A 21,403-nucleotide genomic window follows, 5' to 3' on the forward strand; every position below is an offset into this window, starting at 1 on the left:
CATTGTGAAATTCCAACATACCTACCATTCTTAAGACAAAGAGCAGATGTTGCCCTCAGTATCTCTTTGAAGCTGAAGTAATTTGGCAGAATGTGTGGGGTCCCACCATCATACACCATGGAGTCTGGGCCGGGCTTTTAAAAAAAAAATTCATAGGATGTGGGCATCGCTGGCAAGACCAGCATTTATTGCCCTTCAGAAGATGGTGGTGAGCCGCCACCTTGAACCACAGAGGGCAGTTAAGAGTCAACCACAGTTGTAGGTCTGGAGCCACATATCGGCCAGACCGGGTGAGGAAAGCAGATTCCCTAAAAGACATTAGTGAGCCAGATGGGCTTTTTGTGACAATCCGGTACTTTCATGGTCACCATTTATTTAATTAACTGAATTTAAATTTCCCAGCTGCCGTGGTGGGATTTGAACTCACTTCTCCGGATCAATAGTCCAGGCCTCTGGATTACTAGTCCAGCAACATAACCACAATGCTACCATGCCCGCTGACATGCTGCCACACACAAGGGCGGTGTAGAAGCGACAAGCTTTCCTCACCGGGTAGGACGGTGTGAGCGAGAGTCGCTGCTCATTTGCACACTATTGAGAAGCCAGCTCCCGAGCCATTTTGGCTGCGGCTTGTGAGCACAGGTTGCCAGCTTGGCATTTCCTCTCAGCTGGACAAACCTTCAAAAGAGAGAGAGAGAGAGAGTGAGCATTTATTTGTAGGTTCTGCTCCAGCTCCAGGGAAGTTAATGCAATACTTGCTTAGGGACAGGGAGAGGCCATTCCGCCCCTCGATCATGTTCCACCATTCAATTAGATCACGGCTACACAAGAATTAAGAGCAGGAGTAGGTCATTCGACCCCTCGAGCCTGGTCTGCCATTCATTAAGATCATGGCTGATCTTCTACCTCAACACTTTCCTGCACTATCCCCATATTCCTTGATTCTCTTAATATCCAAAAATCTATCAATCTCTATCTTGAATATACTCAACGACTGAGCCACCACAGCCCTCTGGGGTAGAGAATTCCAAAGGTTCACCACCCTCTGAGTGAAGAAGTTTCTCCTCATCTCAATCCTAAATGGCCAACCCCTTATTCTGAGACTGTAACCCCTAGTTCTAGACTCCTCAGCCAGGGGAAACATCCTTCCTGCATCTCAACCTTTAAATTCGACACAGGTAAAAGTCCTGCTCATCCCAGCTCTGAGCCGATCTGTATTTTAATACTATCCACCCGCCTTGGTTCCGTAACCCTAAAACTTGTCTCCTGGTGCTGGTTACGTCCCTGCTGAGTGCCATTCTCCCATCAGATGCCATTCACAACAGAGCCAAGAATCGAGCAGTCGTTCATAAAGACCCATGGAAAAGTGAGTCTCCCGGCCCCCCAGAACATGAGATGTTTGGTCCGTCGGTGGTTATAGGAACAAGAGGAGGCCATTCAGCCCCTCAAGCCTCTTCCGCCATTCAGTGAGATCATGGCTGACCTGCAACCGAACTCCATATATGAGCCGCTGCCCCGTACCCTTTACTACCTTAGGTTAACAAAAATCTACCAATCTCCAATTAAAAATTAACAATTGATCTAGCATCAGTTGCCATTTGCGAAACCTCTGCTACCCTTTGTGATTAGAAGTGTTTCTGATTTCACTCCTGAAAGGTCTGGCTCAAACATTTAGGCTATGTCCCCATGTCTTCGACTCCCCAACCAGCGGAAATAGTTTCTTTCTACCCTATCAGTTCCCCTAACTAGCTTGAAAACTTCGATCAGATCACTGCTTAGCCTTCTAAATTCCAGAAAATACAACCCTAGTTTGTGTAATCTCCTCATAGTTCCTAGTCCAGCTGACTGGAATACTGCGCTTCTTATTCTCCTTCTTAGGCAGTCCCTCGTATCGAGGATGACTTGCTTCCACACCAAAAAGGGATGAGTTCACAGGTGTTTCAATGAAGGACCTGATATTCCAGGGCCCGAACTACATGTTGAAGGGTGGAAGATGCCTGTGCGTGAATTTTTTTAACATGTGGTGGAGGTCGTTGCACACCAGCCACCACACGGGCTTGACAGAGCTAGGTCTTGATCCAGTGGCAAGGATTAACCGAGACGACTGGAGACCAGCTCTGCTGCTTGGACCTGGTGTGCACACATATCGCAGTGCGGGCTGGTCCGTGCTGCCCCTGGGCCCTCGCCTCAGCTGGGCCCCGAACTCTTGTCTCTCCTGGGCCCCGATCACATCCCTCTACAATCTCTCGCCGCTCCTGCTGTATCTGCCCACCCTCCAATCAGCGACCTGGGTTATGGTGATATCCAATCCAGTCGCCCTCCCCCAAGACGTCGCTCTCCTGCACCAGCTCGCACTGCTCCCTGAAGCGGTACGCTGGTTCCAGGGCCCGCAGCTCTGCTCCTTTTATGGCCCCGACCTGCCGCTGTTGTTCTCACATAGGTCGGGAAATGTGCTCAGCTGTGCTTTTGTATCATTTAAAAGTGCCTCTCGCCACCCGGCAACAACAGAAGTAAAATTGCGAGCATTCTGCCGCATGTTTTGTGATCTTTCTGCACTTCTGCCGTATTTTTTCATTTTGTATTTTTCTGTAAATTCCAGTAACCCAACGTATCAAGGAACTACTGGAAATGAAAAATAAGAAATTCGCAAAATCAAGAAAGAAGAGAAAACAGAATATTGAGGAGGAAGAAGGTAAGTTTTGAGCAGGTCGACTATAATGGTGCTTAAAACAATGGTGTCTGTGTTTGTGTGTCTTTCCATCTAATTAAGGACTGGTCGGTTCTGGTACAGACTCGATGAGCCGAATCGCCGCCTCCCATGCTGTAAATTTCTGTGATTCTATGAAATCAACAGCGTGCTCGTGTATATTTGATGATTTTTTCAGGTGTTGAAGTTTGTGTTTTATGTGGGTTCCTAGTGCTTGGTTTAATTAGGTGCTTTTAATAGGCATTGGGTACAATGTAAGCTCCCTGGGAACCTTGGCTATAAACCTCGACGGTGCTGTTTTTTTTAAAAACATTTCTCTTGTTTTACATTGTAAGCGGCCAGTGCAGATAATCCTGTAGCAGAACTGGCTGGGTGGTTACTGAGCCTGACTATTCAGCAAGAGAGCTGAATCAGCATGGACTGAAGCACCCTGTGTTGATGACAGTCTACTGCTGTCTTCGGAATTTGATTGGAAAGGGGAGCGAGCGTGAGCTGCGTGCTGGCCCTCTTGTAGGGCTCCCGGAGCGTGGAGCTGGAATAGGCAGCCATGACCTCCTCAGTGGCACCCATGCGCCACCAGTCCGCACCTTCTGTTCCTTTTGTAACCCACGCTTGGGATCCACAAAAAGGGTTCGGCCCTTTGTATTACAGTGCGGGTGTGCTGTCACTGACAGCATGCCACCAATACTGAAACACCAGGATCTGGTGTGTGGGGCTGAGCACCTGAAAGGGTGAAGTTAAAACTTTGAGGGGCAGGCAACACGTGCGAGATTTTCCATCGCGCTAAAATGGTGCATCTGCTTTGACTGACTGTTGTTTATTTCTTTGCTTTCCTGCAGATCTTCTTATCAGCACGTACGCAAAATACTGCTACCGCAAGCTTCAGAAGGTTGCTGTGACTGGAGGAAAGAAGGTACGGAGTGTGTGCACACACTTTGGGAGTTTGATTGTAATGGGGACCAAGAACAAGCTGCATGCCATCATTCATATAGCACTGTTATAGGGCTCCCAGACCGTGGAGCTGAAACGGGCGGTCATGACGTCTTGAGTGCGCGCGCTCTGCAGCTGAATGCTCGTTTTATTTGTTCTCATCACCTATTGCTCTCTAAACCTGTCTGATATTCAGTTCCAATGTCTTCAATTTAAGCTCAATATCTGGCATGTGGTACAATGGGCGCAAAAAGCAGTTCTGCCTGTATGTGTCACCATAGTGTCCAATTTTACACCCATAATGACCAGATAATCTTTTAGTGATGTTGATTGAGGGATAAATATTGGCCAGGACACTGGGGATAACTCCCATGCTCTTCAAAATAGTGCCATGGGATCTTTTATGTCCACCTGAGAGGGCAGCTGGGGCCTCGGTTTAATATCTCATCCAAAGGATGGCACCTCCGACAGTGCAGCACTCCATTGGAGTGTCAGCCTAAATTTTTGTGCTCAAGTCCCTGGAGTGGGATTTGAACCCACAACCTTCTGACTCGGAGGCGAGGGTGCTACGCACTGAGCCACAGCTGACACAAGAGGACTGGAGCAAGTCAGCTGGACTTGTCATCAGCTGACGAATAGGAGCAAGGCATGGTGTGCGGTGGGGGAGGGAAACCAAAACACAAAAGCAGAGAAAGAAACATATGGCGTTGACTAGCAGAGTTAATATCCAAGCTGGACTGAAATGAGTTTTTCTTCATCGACAGGGGCTTAGAAAACCAACCATTGAGGAAATTCGTCACGCAAAAAATGCCATCCTGACTCCTTCCATGTTTGGCAGCTCGTTGGAGGAGATAATGGAAAGACAACGGGAACGCTACCCAGAGAGGAAGCTGCCCTGGGTTCAAACTCACCTGTCCAATAAAGTATTGGGCCTGGGTGGTGCGCAGGTCGAAGGCATCTTCAGGTAAGGTCTTGGTTTGTGCATCTCAATCCAATGGGTGGGGCAGGACACGTTATCGCTGCACATCCTCCCAAGCTCTTCACAGTTGAGTGGTTCGAGCGCAGGGTGCGGGGGGAGGAACCCACTGATGTGCTTTGTAGAATTTCAGGTACTCTCCCGGTGAAAAATTGCATGCCCTTGAAAAACCGTGAAGCCTTTACCCACTTTCGTTCTGCTGTGTCTTGGCCTTTTGAGAGAAGGGTCACGGGATGCAGCTGATGAAACATTGCTCTTTTGTCAAGTGGAATCAGAAAGTCTAGAAATTCCTGAACAAAAAGTGACAACTTGCAAATCTAAGTAACGGTCATTTAATTCGGTCGTTACTTTAAAATAAACAGAGCAAAAGCCTCCTTTACACAAAGGATTAAAATTCAAAACTGCCCTGCTATCTGAGAGTGGAGTCTGATGGAGAGACTGGGTTTTAAATGCTGAGCATTTAAGGAAGTTACCCTTGGCCCAAGATCATGCATTCCTTTGTTTTTCCGAGTTGGTATTAGTAACTCAAAATGAATTGAAAGCAGTTACAGTTCTATAGTAGAAATTTACAGCACAGGAGGAGGCCATTCGGTCCATCGTATCTGTGCTGGCCAAAAAAGAGCTATTCAGCTTAATTCCACTTTCCATCTCTTGGTCCGTAGCCCTGTAGGTTACAGGACTTCAAGTGTGTATCCAAGTACTTTTTAAATGTGAGGATTTCTGCCTTTTCCACCCTTTCAGGCAGTAAGTTCCAGACCCCCACCACCCTCTGGGTGAAATAATTCTCCTCTAATTACTTTAAATCTATGCCCCCTGGTTGTTGACCCCTCTGCTAAGGGAATCAGGTCCTTCCTATCCACTCTCTCTAGGCCCCTCATAATTTTATACACCTCAATCACGTCACCCCTCAGTCTCCTTTGTTCAAAAGAAAACAACTGCAGCCTATCCAATCTTTCAGTCTTACTAAAATTATCCAGTCCAGACAACATCCTCGTAAATCTCCTCTGCACCTTCTTGAAAGCAGTCACATCTTTCCTGTAATGTGACCAGAACTGCACTCAGTACTCAAGCTGTGGCCTAACCAGTGTTTTATAGAGTTCAATAATTAGCTCGCTGCTTATGCTTTGATTGGGTACGTACAGATGACTTGCTTTCTCCTCTCCCCATCTCTCCAGAATACGCTGACTCTTCATTGGGGCTCGCTGGTACTTTGCCTTTGTGGCGGTTGCCCACCTGGGTGAGCTGGGCCCAGGGCCTGTTGGGCCTGGGCAAACTGATCCAAATGGGCCGATAGTTATGTTTGTTCATGTTCATTACATTACATTTATGATTCTGAGTATGAAAACATAGGCCAGTATATTCAACAATGTATCAAGTAGGTATATATTCTGGTTCTGGTAATATTGCAATACAGGTGCAGCTCCGAGAATCCGGAGATCCGGACTCCGGGATGATCAGTAGCAGGGTCGTCTGGAATGCGTAAAATGTTCCGGAATCTGGACCCGACGACAACCTCCTTGGTGGGGCCCGCCCGACGACATCCTCCTATGCTCAAACCTAGGCTCGGGTGTTTCCGGATTCGTAACATCAGAAACAAATAGGAAGTCCGGAAATGTCCAGAATCCAGAACGGCCTTGGTCTCGAGGGTTCCGGATTTTAGGCACTGCACCTGTACTAGATTCCTATACAATATACAAATAGTAAAGATCTTGTCTCTGCAAAAATAAGTATGTACACATTAGGCCAATAAACAATATTTTCCTCAGTCTTGTTTTTCCCCTCTCATTGTCTATCCTATTCAGCCCAATTGAGAAGTCTTATATTTTTTTCCCTACATTTATTTGGTGGGCCTGTGTTCTTTGGTGAGCCTGGGGCTGCAGCCCCATCCGCCCCGTGGTTAATGCGCCCCTGGCTGGGACACCGGGGTTTTTTAGTTTTGGTGGGTGTGGGGTATTCACAGCCGACCCTGTTCCTTTCCTCAGCTGGCGTTGGCCCTCCCACCTTTCCAGCAGGGATTGCTGGAGTATCCGTGTACCTCATGTCTCTCGCAACATTCCCTGTTTGGCCAGCTGTTTGGTCATAACATAAGAAATAGGAGCAGGAGTAGGCCATCCGGCCCCTCGAGCCTGCTCCGCCATTTAATACGATCATGGCTGATCCGATCATGGACTCAGGTCCACTTCCCTGCCCGCTCTCCATAACCCCTTATTCCCTTAACGTGTAAGAAACTGTCTATCTCTGTCTTAAATTTATTCAATATCCCTGCTTCCACAGCTCTCTGAGGCAGCGAATTCCACAGAGCCACAACCCTCAGAGAAGAAATTTCTCCTCATCTCCGTTTTAAATGGCCGGCCCTTTATTCTAAGATTATGCCCCCTGGTTCTAGTCTCCCCTATCAGTGTAAACATCCTCTCTGCATCCACCTTGTCAAGCCCCCTCATAATCTTAAACGTTTCGATAAGATCACCTCTCATTCTTCTGAATTCCAATGAGTAGAGGCCCAACCTACTTGATCTTTCCTTATAAGTCAACCCCCTCATCTCCAGAATCAACCTTGTGAACCTTCTCTGAACTGCCTCCAAAGCAAGTATATCCTTTCGTAAATATGGAAACCAAAACTGCACGCAGTATTCCAGGTGTGGCCTCACCAATACCCTGTACAACTGTAACAAGACTTCCCTGCTTTTATACTCCATCCCCTTTGCAATAAAGGCCAAGATTCCATTGGCCTTCCTGATCACTTGCTGTACCTGCTGTACTGCAGCACTTTGCAATCTTTCTCCATTTAAATGATAACTTGCTCTTTGATTTTTTCTGACATGTTGGTGGTTAGCCTCTGATTACATTAACCCTCTTTTCAAAGGAAGAGAGTTCTGGTTGATTCTAAGGCCAATTGTAGTCTCTTTCTCCCCCCCCCCCCGCCCCGTCAGCCAGTCAGCCCTCGTCCCCTGCCACCGCCCAAGGGAGAAAACACTGGAACTTGAAGAAGAAAGAATTGCAGGGAAATGGGGAAGAGCCTCGAATGGCCTCCTTCTGTGCTGTACTGTTCTATGACTCTTAACTTGCTGGTCCGTATGTTGCAGTTACTCGCCAAGTACTGAACTTTCAGTAATTTATTTTCATTTCTCTGTAACTCGTGCTTCCAGATGCATTGTCCCTGCAAACCAGCTGTTGGACACGTACATGAGGAGCCTCTCTGATTACATTAACCATCTTTACAAAGGAGGAAGGAAACAATTGGTCCTTCATTGATGTCTTTCCTCTGCTTTCTTCCCCCCCTGCCCCGCCCCGCCAAATCTACTGAGAATAGATGGATGAGAGGATCACAACTGTGCACCCATTTTCTGACACTTGCCGTGTCAGTATGTTGGTGTTTGGTTACAATATGTTGGTGTTTCCTTAGTCTCGCTTGTTCGTTCTCGCTGGGGTACGCGCCTGACCTGGCTATTTCCTTTTGTCGGCTCTGATGAAGTTTTCATCTGGGATATCTAGTTTTAGCTGTCAGTGACCTGGGAGAGGAAGCTCGTCAATGATTTGAAAGCCCCCAAAACATTCAGTGTAGAAAGGCTTAAGTACCAGGACATGAATGGTGTTGCAGTCTTTGTTAAACCATGAACGTTTGCAAAGCTATCATCAAGCTCCTCTCTGATCAGACGCACCTTTGTCTGTCTAACTTCGTTTGTGCTATAAGCACCAGTTACACTGCACTGCAATTATAAATGATGTAATTGTCTGCAAAAACTTCCGAATTCTCAGCGCTCTCCAGGGTCGCATCACCACAACCCAACTCCCACCCTCACCAACCCAACTTTGCCTCATCCTCGCTATAATCCACCCCACCCCACCCTCACCAACCCCACCCTCACCAACCCACCCCCACCCCGTGCCCGCTATAAAGCCATTCCCACCAACCCAACCCCCCCCCCCCCCCCCAATCCTCACCAACCCATCTCCGCACCAATCCCACCAGAACCCACTCCCTCTGCAGCCCACCTCCAATCGCCTCCATTGACTCGCTGTCCCCCAACGTATGTAATTCAAAATGATCATCTAAAATCCCACCCAGCCTGATGGCCTATCCCACACTCTCTGGTTCTCTGACTCTGGCCACCTGCACATTCCATTCTCTCTCTCTCTCTCTCTCTCTCTCTCCCACTCTCTCTCCCACCGTCGATAACAAATTGCAAACCAGCACAGACTAGTTTGGCCAAATGGCCTGTTTCAGTGCTGTATGTTGTATGTAAAAATCCTTCTGCCATTTAGGGCCTGCTCTCAGGAACTGCCCCCCTTTCCACCCCTCCCCCAAACTCTTCTGCCTCACTACCTCTCTCCCCGCCTTTTTAAAGCTTCCTACCTACCTACCTTCTGGCCATGTTTTTGGTCATCTCTCCCACTTGGTAACCATTTTCCTCGACGTGCTGCATCTTCTCTGATCAGGGCTTATAGATAGCCGTAAATTGTTGAGATTGAAACAGTCTCCGAGTGATCATTCGCTCAGTGACTTGTGGAAGGAATGTGAGTGAATGTCCTCTAAGTGAGTACTGTGTACAGTTTTAGCCTCCTTATCTCAGGAAGGATATCCAGATTGAACCTCCCTTATCCGGGACTCCCTTATCCAGCATCACCCCTCGTCCAGAACCATTCCCGGCCACCAGGTGGCACATGCGCAAAACTCCGACATGAACAAATTGAAGCCCTTCCTCGCTGCCGACTTCCGCAATCGCTGGCCTGGCCCCGTGATCCACCCCCCCCCCCCCCCCCCCCCGCCATGGTCTCTCTGCTATACTCCCAGTCCCAAGCCAGCCAGCCCCGATATCCCCTTGTCCAGTACCTGTACCATCCAGTTTAACGTGACGTCCCCCCGTCTGGCAAAATCCCTTATCCGGCACTGGCCAGGTCCCGAGGGTGCCAGATAAGAGAGGTTCAACCTGTACTTGCCTAAGAGGCAGTGCAACGAAGGTCCATTAGATTATTCCTTGAAAGTTGTCCTATGATGAGAGATTGAATAGATTGGGCCTATACTCTCTGGAGTTTAGAAGATTGAAAGGTGATCTCATTGACGGGGTAGATGCTGAGAGATTTTTTTCCCCTGGCTAGAGAGTCTAGAACTAGGGGGCACAGTCTCCGGATAAGGGGTCGGCCTTTTAAGAGAGAGATGAGGAGGAAAGTCTTCACTTGGAGGGTTGTGAATCTTTGGAATTCTCTACCCCAAAAGGCTGTGAATGCTCAGTCGTTGAGTATATTCATGGCTGAGTTGGATAGATTTTTGGACTCGAGGGGAATCAGCAGAGTTGAGATCGAAGATCAGCCATGATCTTACTGAATAGCGGAGCAGGCACGAGGTGTCGTATGGCCTACTCCTGCTCCAAATTCTTATGTTCCTATGTTAACTGTGTTTCTTTTAATTCTGCGTGCAGAGAACCTGGCTGTTTAATCTCGTACTGCAGGGTATTTTAAGCTCCTGAACCTGAGGTGACTGAAGTGCTGTGTCTTTCTGCTTTCAGAGTGCCTGGGGATATCGATGAGGTAAATGCGCTCAAACTACAGGTTGACCAGTGGCGGATCCCAGACAATCTTGCTGACCCCCATATACCAGGTAACTGCCTTAATCACAATATAATCTGCAACAGGCACAAGGGGCCAAATGGCGTCCTCCTGATCCTACAATTTATAGTTTTTCTCCTCGTTGAACGAATCCTTTGCAAGTGCCCCATTTAGTCTGCAAGAGTCTTTCTCAGGGGAGCCAGATGGATTAGGTGTCTGTAATTTAGTGAGCAGCAGTCATATTTTCCAATAATAGGCATTCTCGGTGCACTTCATAATTATCCAACTGCTGAGTATTTACATGGTTCACGTGGGACCTCTTGTGGTAGAGAAGGGTACTGCGTAGTCTTATTTTTATGCAAGGGCACAGTAGTATATTGGAGAAGGAAATGTTGGGTTAACGTTTCAGGTCAATGACCTTTCATCAAATCCGATGAAACATCATTGACCTGAAATGTAACCCTACATTTTACAGATGCTGCCTGACCTGATTATTCCAGCTTTTTCTTGGGGTTTTATATATATATATATATATATATGTGCAGGTACAACGTCCTGAATCCAGAATTCTAAAAACTGGAATTATCTAAAAATTGGATACTGTGCAGATTGCAAGAGTCACTGTCCGAAATCCGGAAATATTTCCCAAAAAACGGACTTTAAAGCTGTGTACGTACCTTTTTCAAACATAAATCCAAAAAAAATACGCAAAAATACCCGACGGCCCAAATACCCGAAACTTGGCCATGGGGTTTCCGGATTTGGGATGTCGGATTTTTTTCTCCGAAATCCAGAAAAACTCGAAAACCGGAATGGCCTCGGTCCCGAGGTTTCCAGTTTCGGGACGTTGTACCTGTGTGTGTGTGTAACATATATATATATATATTCACACTTGCAGTACCTGGAGTATTTTCCTGCAGTATAGCGCTCATGTTTCTGGATAAGTTGAGTACAATTCCTACCACGGTGAGTTGTGAAACTGAATTTGGCAAAATCTGTGACTATGAAAGTTTCCAGTTTGTTGTAAAAAAAACAATTGATTCACGAATGTCCGTCAGGGAAGGGAGTGTGCAGTCCTTGCCCGGTCTTGCTTACCAGTGACTCTAGTCCCACACCGCGGCATTGGCTTTTAATGTCCTCCGCTCCAGAACTCGGGCAGCTGGGGATGGGCAATAAACGTGGCAATGCCGGCATTAATAAAGGCTTTGCCAAGACTAAGACCTCATCCCATGAGGATTCACAGGTGTGGGCTTGCATCCTGTAGTGCGCGGCGTGAATTACCATGAATGGCCCCCTTCTGATTAGAATGTCATTGCTGGCACAGGCTGATGAACCGTAACGTGAAAAGGGTATTAATCTGAAAAAAAAGGATTAGGAGGTAGCATGTGACCTATTGACTAGATTTAAAGTTGTTAGTTACCCCATGCACCACCTTCAACATTCACTCCCTCCACCACCGGCGCACCGTGGCTGCAGTGTATACCATCTACAAGATGCACTGCAGCAACTCGCCATGACCTCTTTGGCAGCACCTCCCAAACCCGCCACCTCTACCACCTCGAAGGACAAAGGCAGCAGGCGCATGGGAACACCATCGCCTCCCAAGTTCCCCTCCAAACCACACACCATCCTGACTTGGAAATATATCGGCCGTTCCTTCATCGTCGCTGGGTCAAAATCCTGGAACTCCCTCCCTAACAGCACTGTGAGAGTATCTTCACAACATGGACTGCAGCGGTTCAAGAAGGCAGCTCACCATCACCTTCTCGAGGGCAATTAGGGATGGGCAACAAATGCCAGGCTTGCCACATCCCAGGAACGAATAAAACAAAACAGTAAAGGATGGTATTCTTTCACTAGAAATTCCATCATAATCCCTCTTGTGTCTGAGGTGAGTAGCCCCTGTTTCTCATTGTGCATGTTTTTGTTCCTCTGCCCCTCTGCAGCCTCCCTGCTGAAGCTGTGGTACCGAGAGCTGGAGGAGCCTCTGATCCCACAGAAGTTCTATCTGCAATGTGTAAACAACTACGAGAACCCCGAGGCGGCTGTCGCTGTCGTCGCTTCTTTGCCTGAAATAAATCGCCTCGTCCTCGGTTACCTCATCCACTTTTTGCAGGTAGGTGCAGGTTCTGGGCGCCATGTTATAAACAGGATACAGAGACACTGGAGCGGGTGCAGAGAATATTTACAGGGATGATACCAGAAATGCCGAGGGTACACCGATCAGGAAAGGATGATCAGGCTGGGTCTCTTCTCTTGAAAAAAGAAGGCTGGGGTGGGGTGACCTAATAGAGACCTTTAAAATTATGAAAAGTTTTGATAGAGCGGATACAGAGAGAGTGTTTTCACTTGTGGGGAAGAGCATAACTAGAGGCCTTCAATATAAGAAAGCCACCAAGAAATCAAATCGGGAATTCAGAAGAGACTTCTTCTGAAAGACACGGAGAAATAAAGATACTGAGGGATATGGAGTAAAGGAAGGCTGTTGAGATTAAAAGATTAGAGCTGCCAAGGCCAAAGAGCCTGCCCAACCCAAAGAAGTTTAATGAGGGAGGCGTACACTAGCTTATCACCTAAATCAAACTTGATGTGATGACTCAATAACCAGTTCTATGGATTATGAATATTCATAAAGTGTATGTTCTATTTTGCTGCTGATTCAGAGGTGTGGGTTTATTTCCTCCATATTTTCTCCCCTCAAGCCAGTGACTCTAGGGTACATTGCACAGTTGCCCTACAACACCTCTCTCTAAAGTCCATTCATCGTGTCTAAGCTGTGTAGAGACAATGAATGTTGGCAGACCACAGGAGGGCATCACAGCTCTGCATAATCCAGTGGACTTTCCAGTGTGGAACGCTGGATCAGGAGCAGGAACCTCAGCTTTTATTGCTCCCTTCCATAAACTGGGAAATTGCAACACTTCCCCACCCTCTACCACCCCCCTCCTAGCTGTTGCACTGGCTGGATCAATTGTAACCGCCCCCTCCTCCCAGCTTATTGCACTGGTCAGATCAGCTAAATGTTTTTACGTAGAGACAAACTGTTTCATTTCAGAAAAACAAAATGCACCCCAAACAAGAGTAAATGGGTAGGCAGTTCCTGGCACGGGCAGCCTCTGGTTGTCTGAGAGTCCTAACTGCTGCTGGCACTTAAATTACGGAAATAAAAGTTTGTTCAATTCATAGAGAACTTCGGGAAAACTGGATAAAGCCCCTTCCTTTACTCTTCTTACCCCTCTCTTTCCCCCCCACCCCCACCCCCCCCCAATCTCCTTCCTGCCCTGCCCATAAAAAGTTAAAATTATCATTCTGAGAGTTAAGACATTTGCTTAATCCATCTTTTTTTTTCTTTAAATAGATCTTTGCACAGCCAATTAATGTGAGCAAAACCAAGATGGACGTCAACAACCTCGCCATGGTGATGGCTCCAAACTGCCTGCGCTGCCAGTCCGACGACCCGCGGATTATTTTCGAGAACACGCGGAAGGAGATGTCCTTCATCCGCTTGCTCATCGTGCACCTGGACACGAGCTTCATCAAAGGCGACCTGTGAGAGAGGCGGGGAGAATACGGACAGTAGCCTGGCCGGCGGACTCGTCACACGCCCGTCTCTCTCGGCAATCCCTTTGATGTGCGGTGCGTGTGTTTGTGCTCGGTTTCTTCCCCCTCCAAATGACACCCCCCCCCCCCCTTTTTTTTCAGTGGCTTGGACAATCATCGTAAACAAATATATTGCCTCGAAGCGAAACCTGGAGCAACAGTGCAGAGCCACCTATTAGTGCTGCTGACTCCAAGTTACATTTCCCTGTGTAAAATGGTGCAGACTTCAATCCAGGGAGAGACTGGGACTGAAGGACCACTGTGTCTGAGGTGTTGTGCATGGAGTTTATTTTCTAAAAAAAAAATTTTAGCCAAAAATGATAACTCAAGCCTATTCAGTCCGTGCGCACAGTCAGTTATTATTGCACTGGTCAGAATTAAAAGGTGCCTCATTGTGGAGAAAATCAAGCCATCAGTTGGATCATATTGTAATGATTAACCCCCCCCAGATATACTCCAGCTAGAAAACAGTGACGCTTCAGTCCTCAAAAGGGTGAAGGGGAAATACCATTGCACTTTTGGGGTGGGGATGTTTAGTATATACGGAAAGGCTCTCATTCTGACATGTCGGACCGAGGATTGAAAACGTATGGCGAAACTGGGAGAGATTGGGAATAGTGACTGGTTATCTTCATTTTGTTTTGGAGAGAAAGAAAAACCCAGTGTTTTAAATAGGGATTTAAAAAAAAAAGGCGTGTGTGTGCGCGTGTCTTTTTATTTGAAAAGAGAAGTTTGAGTTTTTTAAAAAAAAAATATACTTGTACTCTTCCAGTAACCCAAACTAATGTATCAGCCTGCATGCTTCCTCTGCTATTGCTGGATGTTTCAGACACCCTGGTTCACTGCTTGTGTGGTTGAGCGACTGAATGTTCCAATTAATTTTGTCCCAGGTGATTTGTTTACTCCAGCTGCTCCCCCCCCCCCCCCCCCCAAAAAAGAATCCATGTCCTGGTTTTCCAATAGATGGAATGTGTATTCTATATTTTCTTTTGATTGGGCCTGTTTCTCTGCGTGATCCAATCCTGATCGGGTTCCCCGTGTGTGTGTGAAAAGACTGTCAGGTTACATTGTCAGCAATGCTGCCGCGCAGTAATGGGAACGGTCCCGCTTTTACATTCTAAGTCCCGCGTATGGGCAGAAATTTAAAGGGACCGCGCATTAAAAGCAGGCCGCGCAGAACAAAGTGCAGCTTACAGGGAACATTGGGTTGTCAGGGCAGCCCCCTGTGATTCATCTGGTGCACAAGTCCCACCTAATTTTAATCTCTCTGAAATTTGCAACGTTTCATGGTTTACTGAAAAGTTTGTCTTAAATGAGAAGAAGTGCTTGTATTCCACAGATTACTGTACGTGATTCTGCTGCTGGCTATATAACATTCTGGCTTAGTTTTAAACAAAAAATAACCATCTGTGAAATGCCCTGTCCCATGATGATCTGCGGACTGATGATGTGGTACCCACCAGAGCATATTATGTTTTTTAAAAAGAAGGCCCTCTTTTTCATTTCTGTTCTAAGTATCTGTTTAACAACAACAAAAAGTGAAGAATGTTTGTCTTTAAGGCACTGGCTAATTATTTCAGTTTGTGTTTTTCTCTGATAGACTCTTTGGAGTCTCAAAGAAAAAGAGATGAAATGTCTCGTCTCTTGTTGCCAGCACACAGATTATTTTATCCTTTTTATAAAAAAAAATCAGCCCCAAAACCCACAGCAGTGTTCAACTGTGCGACTGTTGTCCCTGAGTCGGGAGCTTTAATAAAATAAACATGCTGGGAGATGGCAAAATATGCTTTGAGGTTTGTGAAGCCCTCAGTCATGGCATTCAAATTGAATTTAGTAATTAAGGAAGGAAAAAACCACACAGGCCCAGTAAATTTGGACGTTTGATTGGAGTTCACTCGAAGCTGAGAGCATCTGGCTTTATTCACATTTTTAAGTTTAATCTTTGCCATTTTATACTGAATTAATTTATATTTTGTAAATTTATATCCTAATTCAACAATTGATCCTCAAACGATTAAGGATGAGCAAAGACTGTTTGTATTAAGTACATTAACTGGGACGAGGTGGCTTTGGTCCATCAATTTATCTTTTAATATAAGCATTGCTATTTTTAACATCACGTGATTTAGAAGAGGGGGGACAGGGGGGTTGGGTGAGTTCTACTTTTCTGCAATTTTTTTTTTTAAAGTATTCACCCCTCAATCTGTCCAGTCCCCGGGGTTGAGAGAATCAGGTGGTCCAGTTTGTGCGCAGTTCCACAGATGCCTGCAATGCAACTTGGTCAAGTCTCGAGGAGCTGTGAATGGTTTGTGGATGGGATTACATCACTTTCAGCACGCTCTCTTTCTCTTTCTCTCCCACAGCTGCTGAACTAACTTGTTTTTAGTATGTCCATATGCGGTGTCATTGTCCCTGTGAGATGATTAATGTGAGGAAGCATCGGTGCTTTGAGTTCCATTGGCAGTACTGCCATCTCCCATGGAAGTTAGTATTAAGAGTGTAGGGTTACCCGGACAGACCATAGAGCGAGGTTACAACTCCTGACTCCCTTTTGTAAAGCTTAGAAGCGAAGTGCAAATCTCTTGTGAAGACCCAGAACTTGTGTTGGGGAGGGTAATTTATACCAGTTGAGATTAAGCTTGAATGGCGCACAATACCGACCCAATGTGATTACACTCTCTTTTTAGTATAAACCGGGAACAAGAAGCCGCTTCCTTCCAGTTTTTGAAAAGAGCAAATCAAATCTGAGCTCTCCACTCATCGTTGGGAGTATATTGCTGCTTGTGTGCACAGTGTAACTACGTCCGCTTTACTTCACTTTGCTTTCCTGTTTCCTTTGGTTGTGGCTCAGCATTTGGCAGCTGTTCTGTTTTTTTTTATAGGATGTGGTTTATTGATGCTGGATTGTAAATGTCTGTGTCTTGTGTCCAAACCATGTGTCACTTCCCTGAATTTATATCGCAAGGTTTGAAGCGTTAACTAGATCACGCTTGTGCCTTTTTCGTTCTAAACCCAAGGCACGGCTCTCAAAAATTTGAACATTAAAACATTTGAAAGTGTTTGAGATCTAAATTAACAATTTTTGTCATTCAGTCAACAATCCATGGAAGGAGGGAAACCCATTAAAGAAACACAATTGCTTTCCTCTAAGATTAAGCCAAGTGATTCCTTACCTTTGTAACTCCATGTGTCACAATCTATAATACTTTTCTAATTGAGATATTTTAGTCCAGAGGTCGGTGCAGTAAGACACCCAGAGACGGGTGCCATTGATATTATTGGTCCCATTAAGAGTGAGGTTGTATCACTTTTACTGAATTTGCAAATCAACTGCATTGGAAAAAAAATTTTTTTAATCAGTTGGAACGTTTCTCTTTAATTCGTTTTTGGATTGTAGAATTTTTCATTCTTTGCAAACTCGCGCAGTCTAAAGTAGACCCCCCAAAAAAACCTGAGCTGGTCCCCATACGTATGCTCCGCTCAGCTGGACTCTGAGCCAAGTTCACGTCCTTTAAATGACAGAGTTAGTCCTGGCTCTTCAGACCCTAAACTAGAAAGCTGGCGTGGTGCTGTGACATCTCATGGCGCTGCCTCAAGCTGTCTCCATAGATACTGAGTGGGAACATTCAGCACTCAGGTTCCAGGTTTGCGCTTATACCTCTGCAGTGCACCAGCTCGTGAAGAGGTGCGTGGTTCTGTCGCAGGTTGGCGGTGTGAGGAACAAAGATGGCAGGCAATGCCCATTCCAAAAAGGAATCTCTCTCTCTCTCCCCCCGCCCCCTCCCTCACTAGCCCGAGGGGCGCTTTATGTCGGCAGCAGTCTGATTCTCCTTCACGCTTTGCCTGTGAGCTGCCTGGTCCTCTCGGCAACTCGATGTCAATGAGACCCAATATCGGGGGGGCTCTTCAGGCCTTGCCATTCAGGTGCAGTGATTCCCCGTGTGCACAAGAACAGGCGTGCCTGACTCTAGGCCTACGCTTTTTTAAACAAGAATGATTGAGAAATGGCCAGTCTGATAATCGTGCTAAGGCTTTAATTAAGTCTGCTTCTCTTCCCTTTCTCCACCCACCAATTTAATCTCTTCGGGAGCCCGCAAGGTTAAATGTTTAACAAGTGATCTTTCTTTCGTATGTGTAATTTTGCAGTCCACACCCCTTTTCCCTCCCACATTCTCTTTATTGCCAGGGCTAATCTGTTAATGTTCATCTCGGCAGCAGAGTCTAGCCAGTGTAAGTATCAGTTTCAGTGGTCCCAAGATGTCCTATTTTTGTAAAAAAAAGAGAACTTTTCCAAATAGATGTCTTTCCGCATTGCAGCTTGCTTTATATGTATTCCTCTTTAGTTTATATTGCTGATCTATATAACTGTACAGAATATATTTTTAAACCGTTCTACACCTAAAGGAGTATGTGCTCCAACCTTCAGCTACTGGCGTTGTGGAGTCTTGGGCCGAGAAATTCGTCTCGAGCGGTGGAACTGAATATTATGCACTGTGTCTAATGGGCGGCCGATTCGATCGTGCCTGTTTTGTGCCATTGGCCGAGACAAATTTATAGCCCGCTAGGGTCTGCTATCTGGAAGGGCAGGTCTCTGTGTAACTCTATATACTGTTAAACAACAATAATTATCACAGTGATGGAACTAATTATCCTGGCAGTAAACCTTACTTTGTTAATCGTTTGCCAAACGGCGCACTTTTTTTGGTAGCAGAGAGAAGGTATTTTTCCTGCTCCTCATTCTCACGCTCCCCGCCCAATTACTTTTTCGACTTTCCCATCTGATAAAGCAGGTAGGCAGAATGTTTCGAGGCTGCTGTGTGATTGAGGTGCTCGGGGACAGAGGGGATTCAGTCTGCTGTTTTGCTTGCGTGCCTTCTCCTTGTTGTCTGACTGACTGAGCGACCGGCCGTGTGTTGTGTTGGATTTGCAGGCGTGAACCCACGGCGAACTAGCCTGGGTGCAGAGAGCCACTGCGGGAGCTGGCTGCTCCTTACTCGAGCTAGAATATTGTCACCAGGCTCAACGAATGGTGGCCATTTTCTTTCAATGTGCCCTCAATTTCCCATTTCCCTGGTAAGATCCCGCGATTGCTGACCCGTGCGTTGAAATGGGTTCCATTAAGAAGCTTCACAAACTTGCTTTCCCAATGGCCTAATAAGCAAGAGCACTGCCCAATGTTGTACTGAGTCATACGTGTTCAGTTCCCATTGTGGGCTACGTTAGCTGGCCAAAGCCAGTGCGGTGGTTTGGGCGCAACAATTATGAGGGGGGAACAACCAGTTAGGCCCCCCACTCCTGATTATAATGCAATGACTCTCTGCCTGACTTGTTCATGTGCAGACGTTGGGTGAGAGCAGGTTTAAGGTTGGGTATGATGCTCCCTGCAGTTGAATAGCTTCAAAGGCTGACTGGCCTCTTGACCGTCACTCGCCTCACGTTGCTAGGCTGACTCAAACGAGGTGCCAAAGGGGCCGCTCCTTTCTAAAGAACCAGCCCACCCCAGCAGGAGTTGGCACTTTCAAGAGAGGAAGGAAGAGAAAAGCTCTACAAATGCCCTTTTGAAATGGCTCATTGGACCATTCATGTTGATAAAACCAGTCCTATTAATCCGCCAATGTAGGACCACCATGATGGAGGGGAAGATTATTTGTACGATGTGTGTTTCCGACTACAATAGCATTTCCTGTTCTTTATGGTGCCACATGCATAGCTGGATGTGTAGCTGGATGAATACATCCCCCTGCCTTGTCATGTGAGGTCTTTCAAGCCTATGGAGGTATTTCAGCGTGCAGCACAGTACCTGGTATTACACTCACTGAATTTTTGTAAATAGAGTTTTTTCCCCCCGGTATTTCTGTATATTGATGATAAGTACAAAAGAATGGAAATGGTTCCCCCAAAATTGAAACCGAGAATAGCGACTGGAAACATACAGATGATTTCAGTAACAATAGCAAAGTAAAAAATAAACCTCGGAATATGCAGGTGGTGGGAATAGACATAGCCAGTATAGCTTAACTACATCATTTATTCATTTCCCCTGTCCGGTATTTACTTGATGACGTGTACAGTTTGAAAAGAGGTTGAATGTGGCCTAAAAATATTAAGCTCTGGGCGGAATCGACTTACTAAGTAAACTGGGGAAGGGATTTGCCTCTGTGTGCGTGTGTGTGTGTGTGTGTGTTGTATGGAGACTGTATCTTATTAAAAGAAAAACCAAATATATAACCACTTTCAAATTTGTTCCTTTTTTTGTACATTGTGTCTGAATCATTTTAAATATGCGTTAGTATTGTGTACCACTGCGTTGTAAACTTTCTTGTAAACATTGCTGTTCCTGTTTTCTTTAAATGGTTTTCTTTGCACTTAGCTTCTCCTTCATGCTGTTAATGTTGATGCTTTTTGACAGGTTGTATAAAAGCAGAATAATTTTTTTGTGTACACTGGATGTTTCTTTGCAAGAGAAGTGTAAATAAAAGGTGCAAGATTCTGACTTTAAATGGTCTCAAGTGTGAGCGTTGTTCTGCGTGTTTAATATTTACTGTTGGGCATCTACTCTGGTCAGTGGGAGTCTCTGCACAACAACCCCCAAAACAAACACAACCCTGCTGCGGAGATGCACACGCAGCCAATGTAATCACCACTCTGCGTTTCTGCCATGTTCCCAGTTATAGTACACTGCCAGTATTTGCAGTGTTCGGCGTCCGTTTGCGCACACGCACCGCATGGGGGCAAGGTCTAAACACCGCCCCGGCGTTGCGGCTGTACCTGCGGACCAGAGGGTCCTTGTCCTCCCATCGCTACCAATCTGGGGGGCGGGCACCAATCAGAAATCTGGTGTTGCACATAGATGCAGCCAGTATAGCATTACCACACCTCCATGCTGTTCCAAGAAGGTTTTGGCTTCGCCAATAGTTGCATTTAATTTGAATCTCCTCTCGGTAACTCTTGTACCATACTTAAGCTCGTGTACCTTTTCACACAGGCTTTTGTTTCAGCTGTATTATTTGTTCCCCGCCATCTCTTTTTCTCTGGTCTTCCACACAGACTCCCTCTCTGGTACAGAGAGAGAGAGAGGATTGGAAGGCAAGCAAACGTCCCAGATCTCAGTCAATGATACTCTGCAAGCAGATGCTGGCCACTGGAAACGAAGCCTCAAAAGGATGATATCAGGGCAGCTGTGAGAGACGATATTGGCTCTAATGAACAAAATGTTGAATCATTGTGGGTGGAGATTAGAGATAGTAAGGGGAAAAAGTCACTGGTGGGCGCAGTTTATAGGCCCCCAAATAATAACCTCATGGTGGGGCAGGCAATAATCAAGGGAATAATGGAGGCATGTGAAAAAGGAACGGCAGTAATCATGGGGGATTTTAACCTACATATCGATTGGTCAAATCAAATCGCACAGGATAGCTTGGAGGAGGAATTCATCAAATGCATACGGGATTGTTTCTTAGAACAGTATGTTACAGAACCTATAAGGGAGCTAGCTATCTTAGATCTGGTCCTGTGTAATGAGACAGGAATAATAAACGATCTAGTAAAAGATCCTCTCGGAATGAGTGATCACAGTATGGCTGAATTTGTAATACAGATTGAGGGTGAGGAAGTAGTGTCTCAAACGAGCGTCCTATGCTTAAACA

General features: G+C 46.1%; 1 protein-coding gene across 1 annotated transcript in view; it reads left to right on the forward strand.

Moving 5' to 3' along the window:
- Window positions 1-20,245, forward strand: part of LOC139277602 (rho GTPase-activating protein 39-like) — a 238,507-nt gene extending 218,262 nt beyond the window's left edge. The window contains exons 6-11 of the mRNA XM_070896288.1: window positions 2,600-2,692; window positions 3,547-3,620; window positions 4,402-4,601; window positions 10,118-10,209; window positions 12,104-12,273; window positions 13,516-20,245. Coding sequence (XP_070752389.1) covers window positions 2,600-2,692; window positions 3,547-3,620; window positions 4,402-4,601; window positions 10,118-10,209; window positions 12,104-12,273; window positions 13,516-13,710 — 824 coding nt within the window. The 3' untranslated portion in view covers window positions 13,711-20,245. The remainder of the gene's footprint in view (window positions 1-2,599; window positions 2,693-3,546; window positions 3,621-4,401; window positions 4,602-10,117; window positions 10,210-12,103; window positions 12,274-13,515) is intronic.
- Window positions 20,246-21,403: the final 1,158 nt, after the last annotated feature.

The sequence above is a fragment of the Pristiophorus japonicus genome, chromosome 12 (assembly GCF_044704955.1).
Source record: "Pristiophorus japonicus isolate sPriJap1 chromosome 12, sPriJap1.hap1, whole genome shotgun sequence".
Lineage (NCBI taxonomy): Eukaryota > Metazoa > Chordata > Chondrichthyes > Pristiophoridae > Pristiophorus > Pristiophorus japonicus.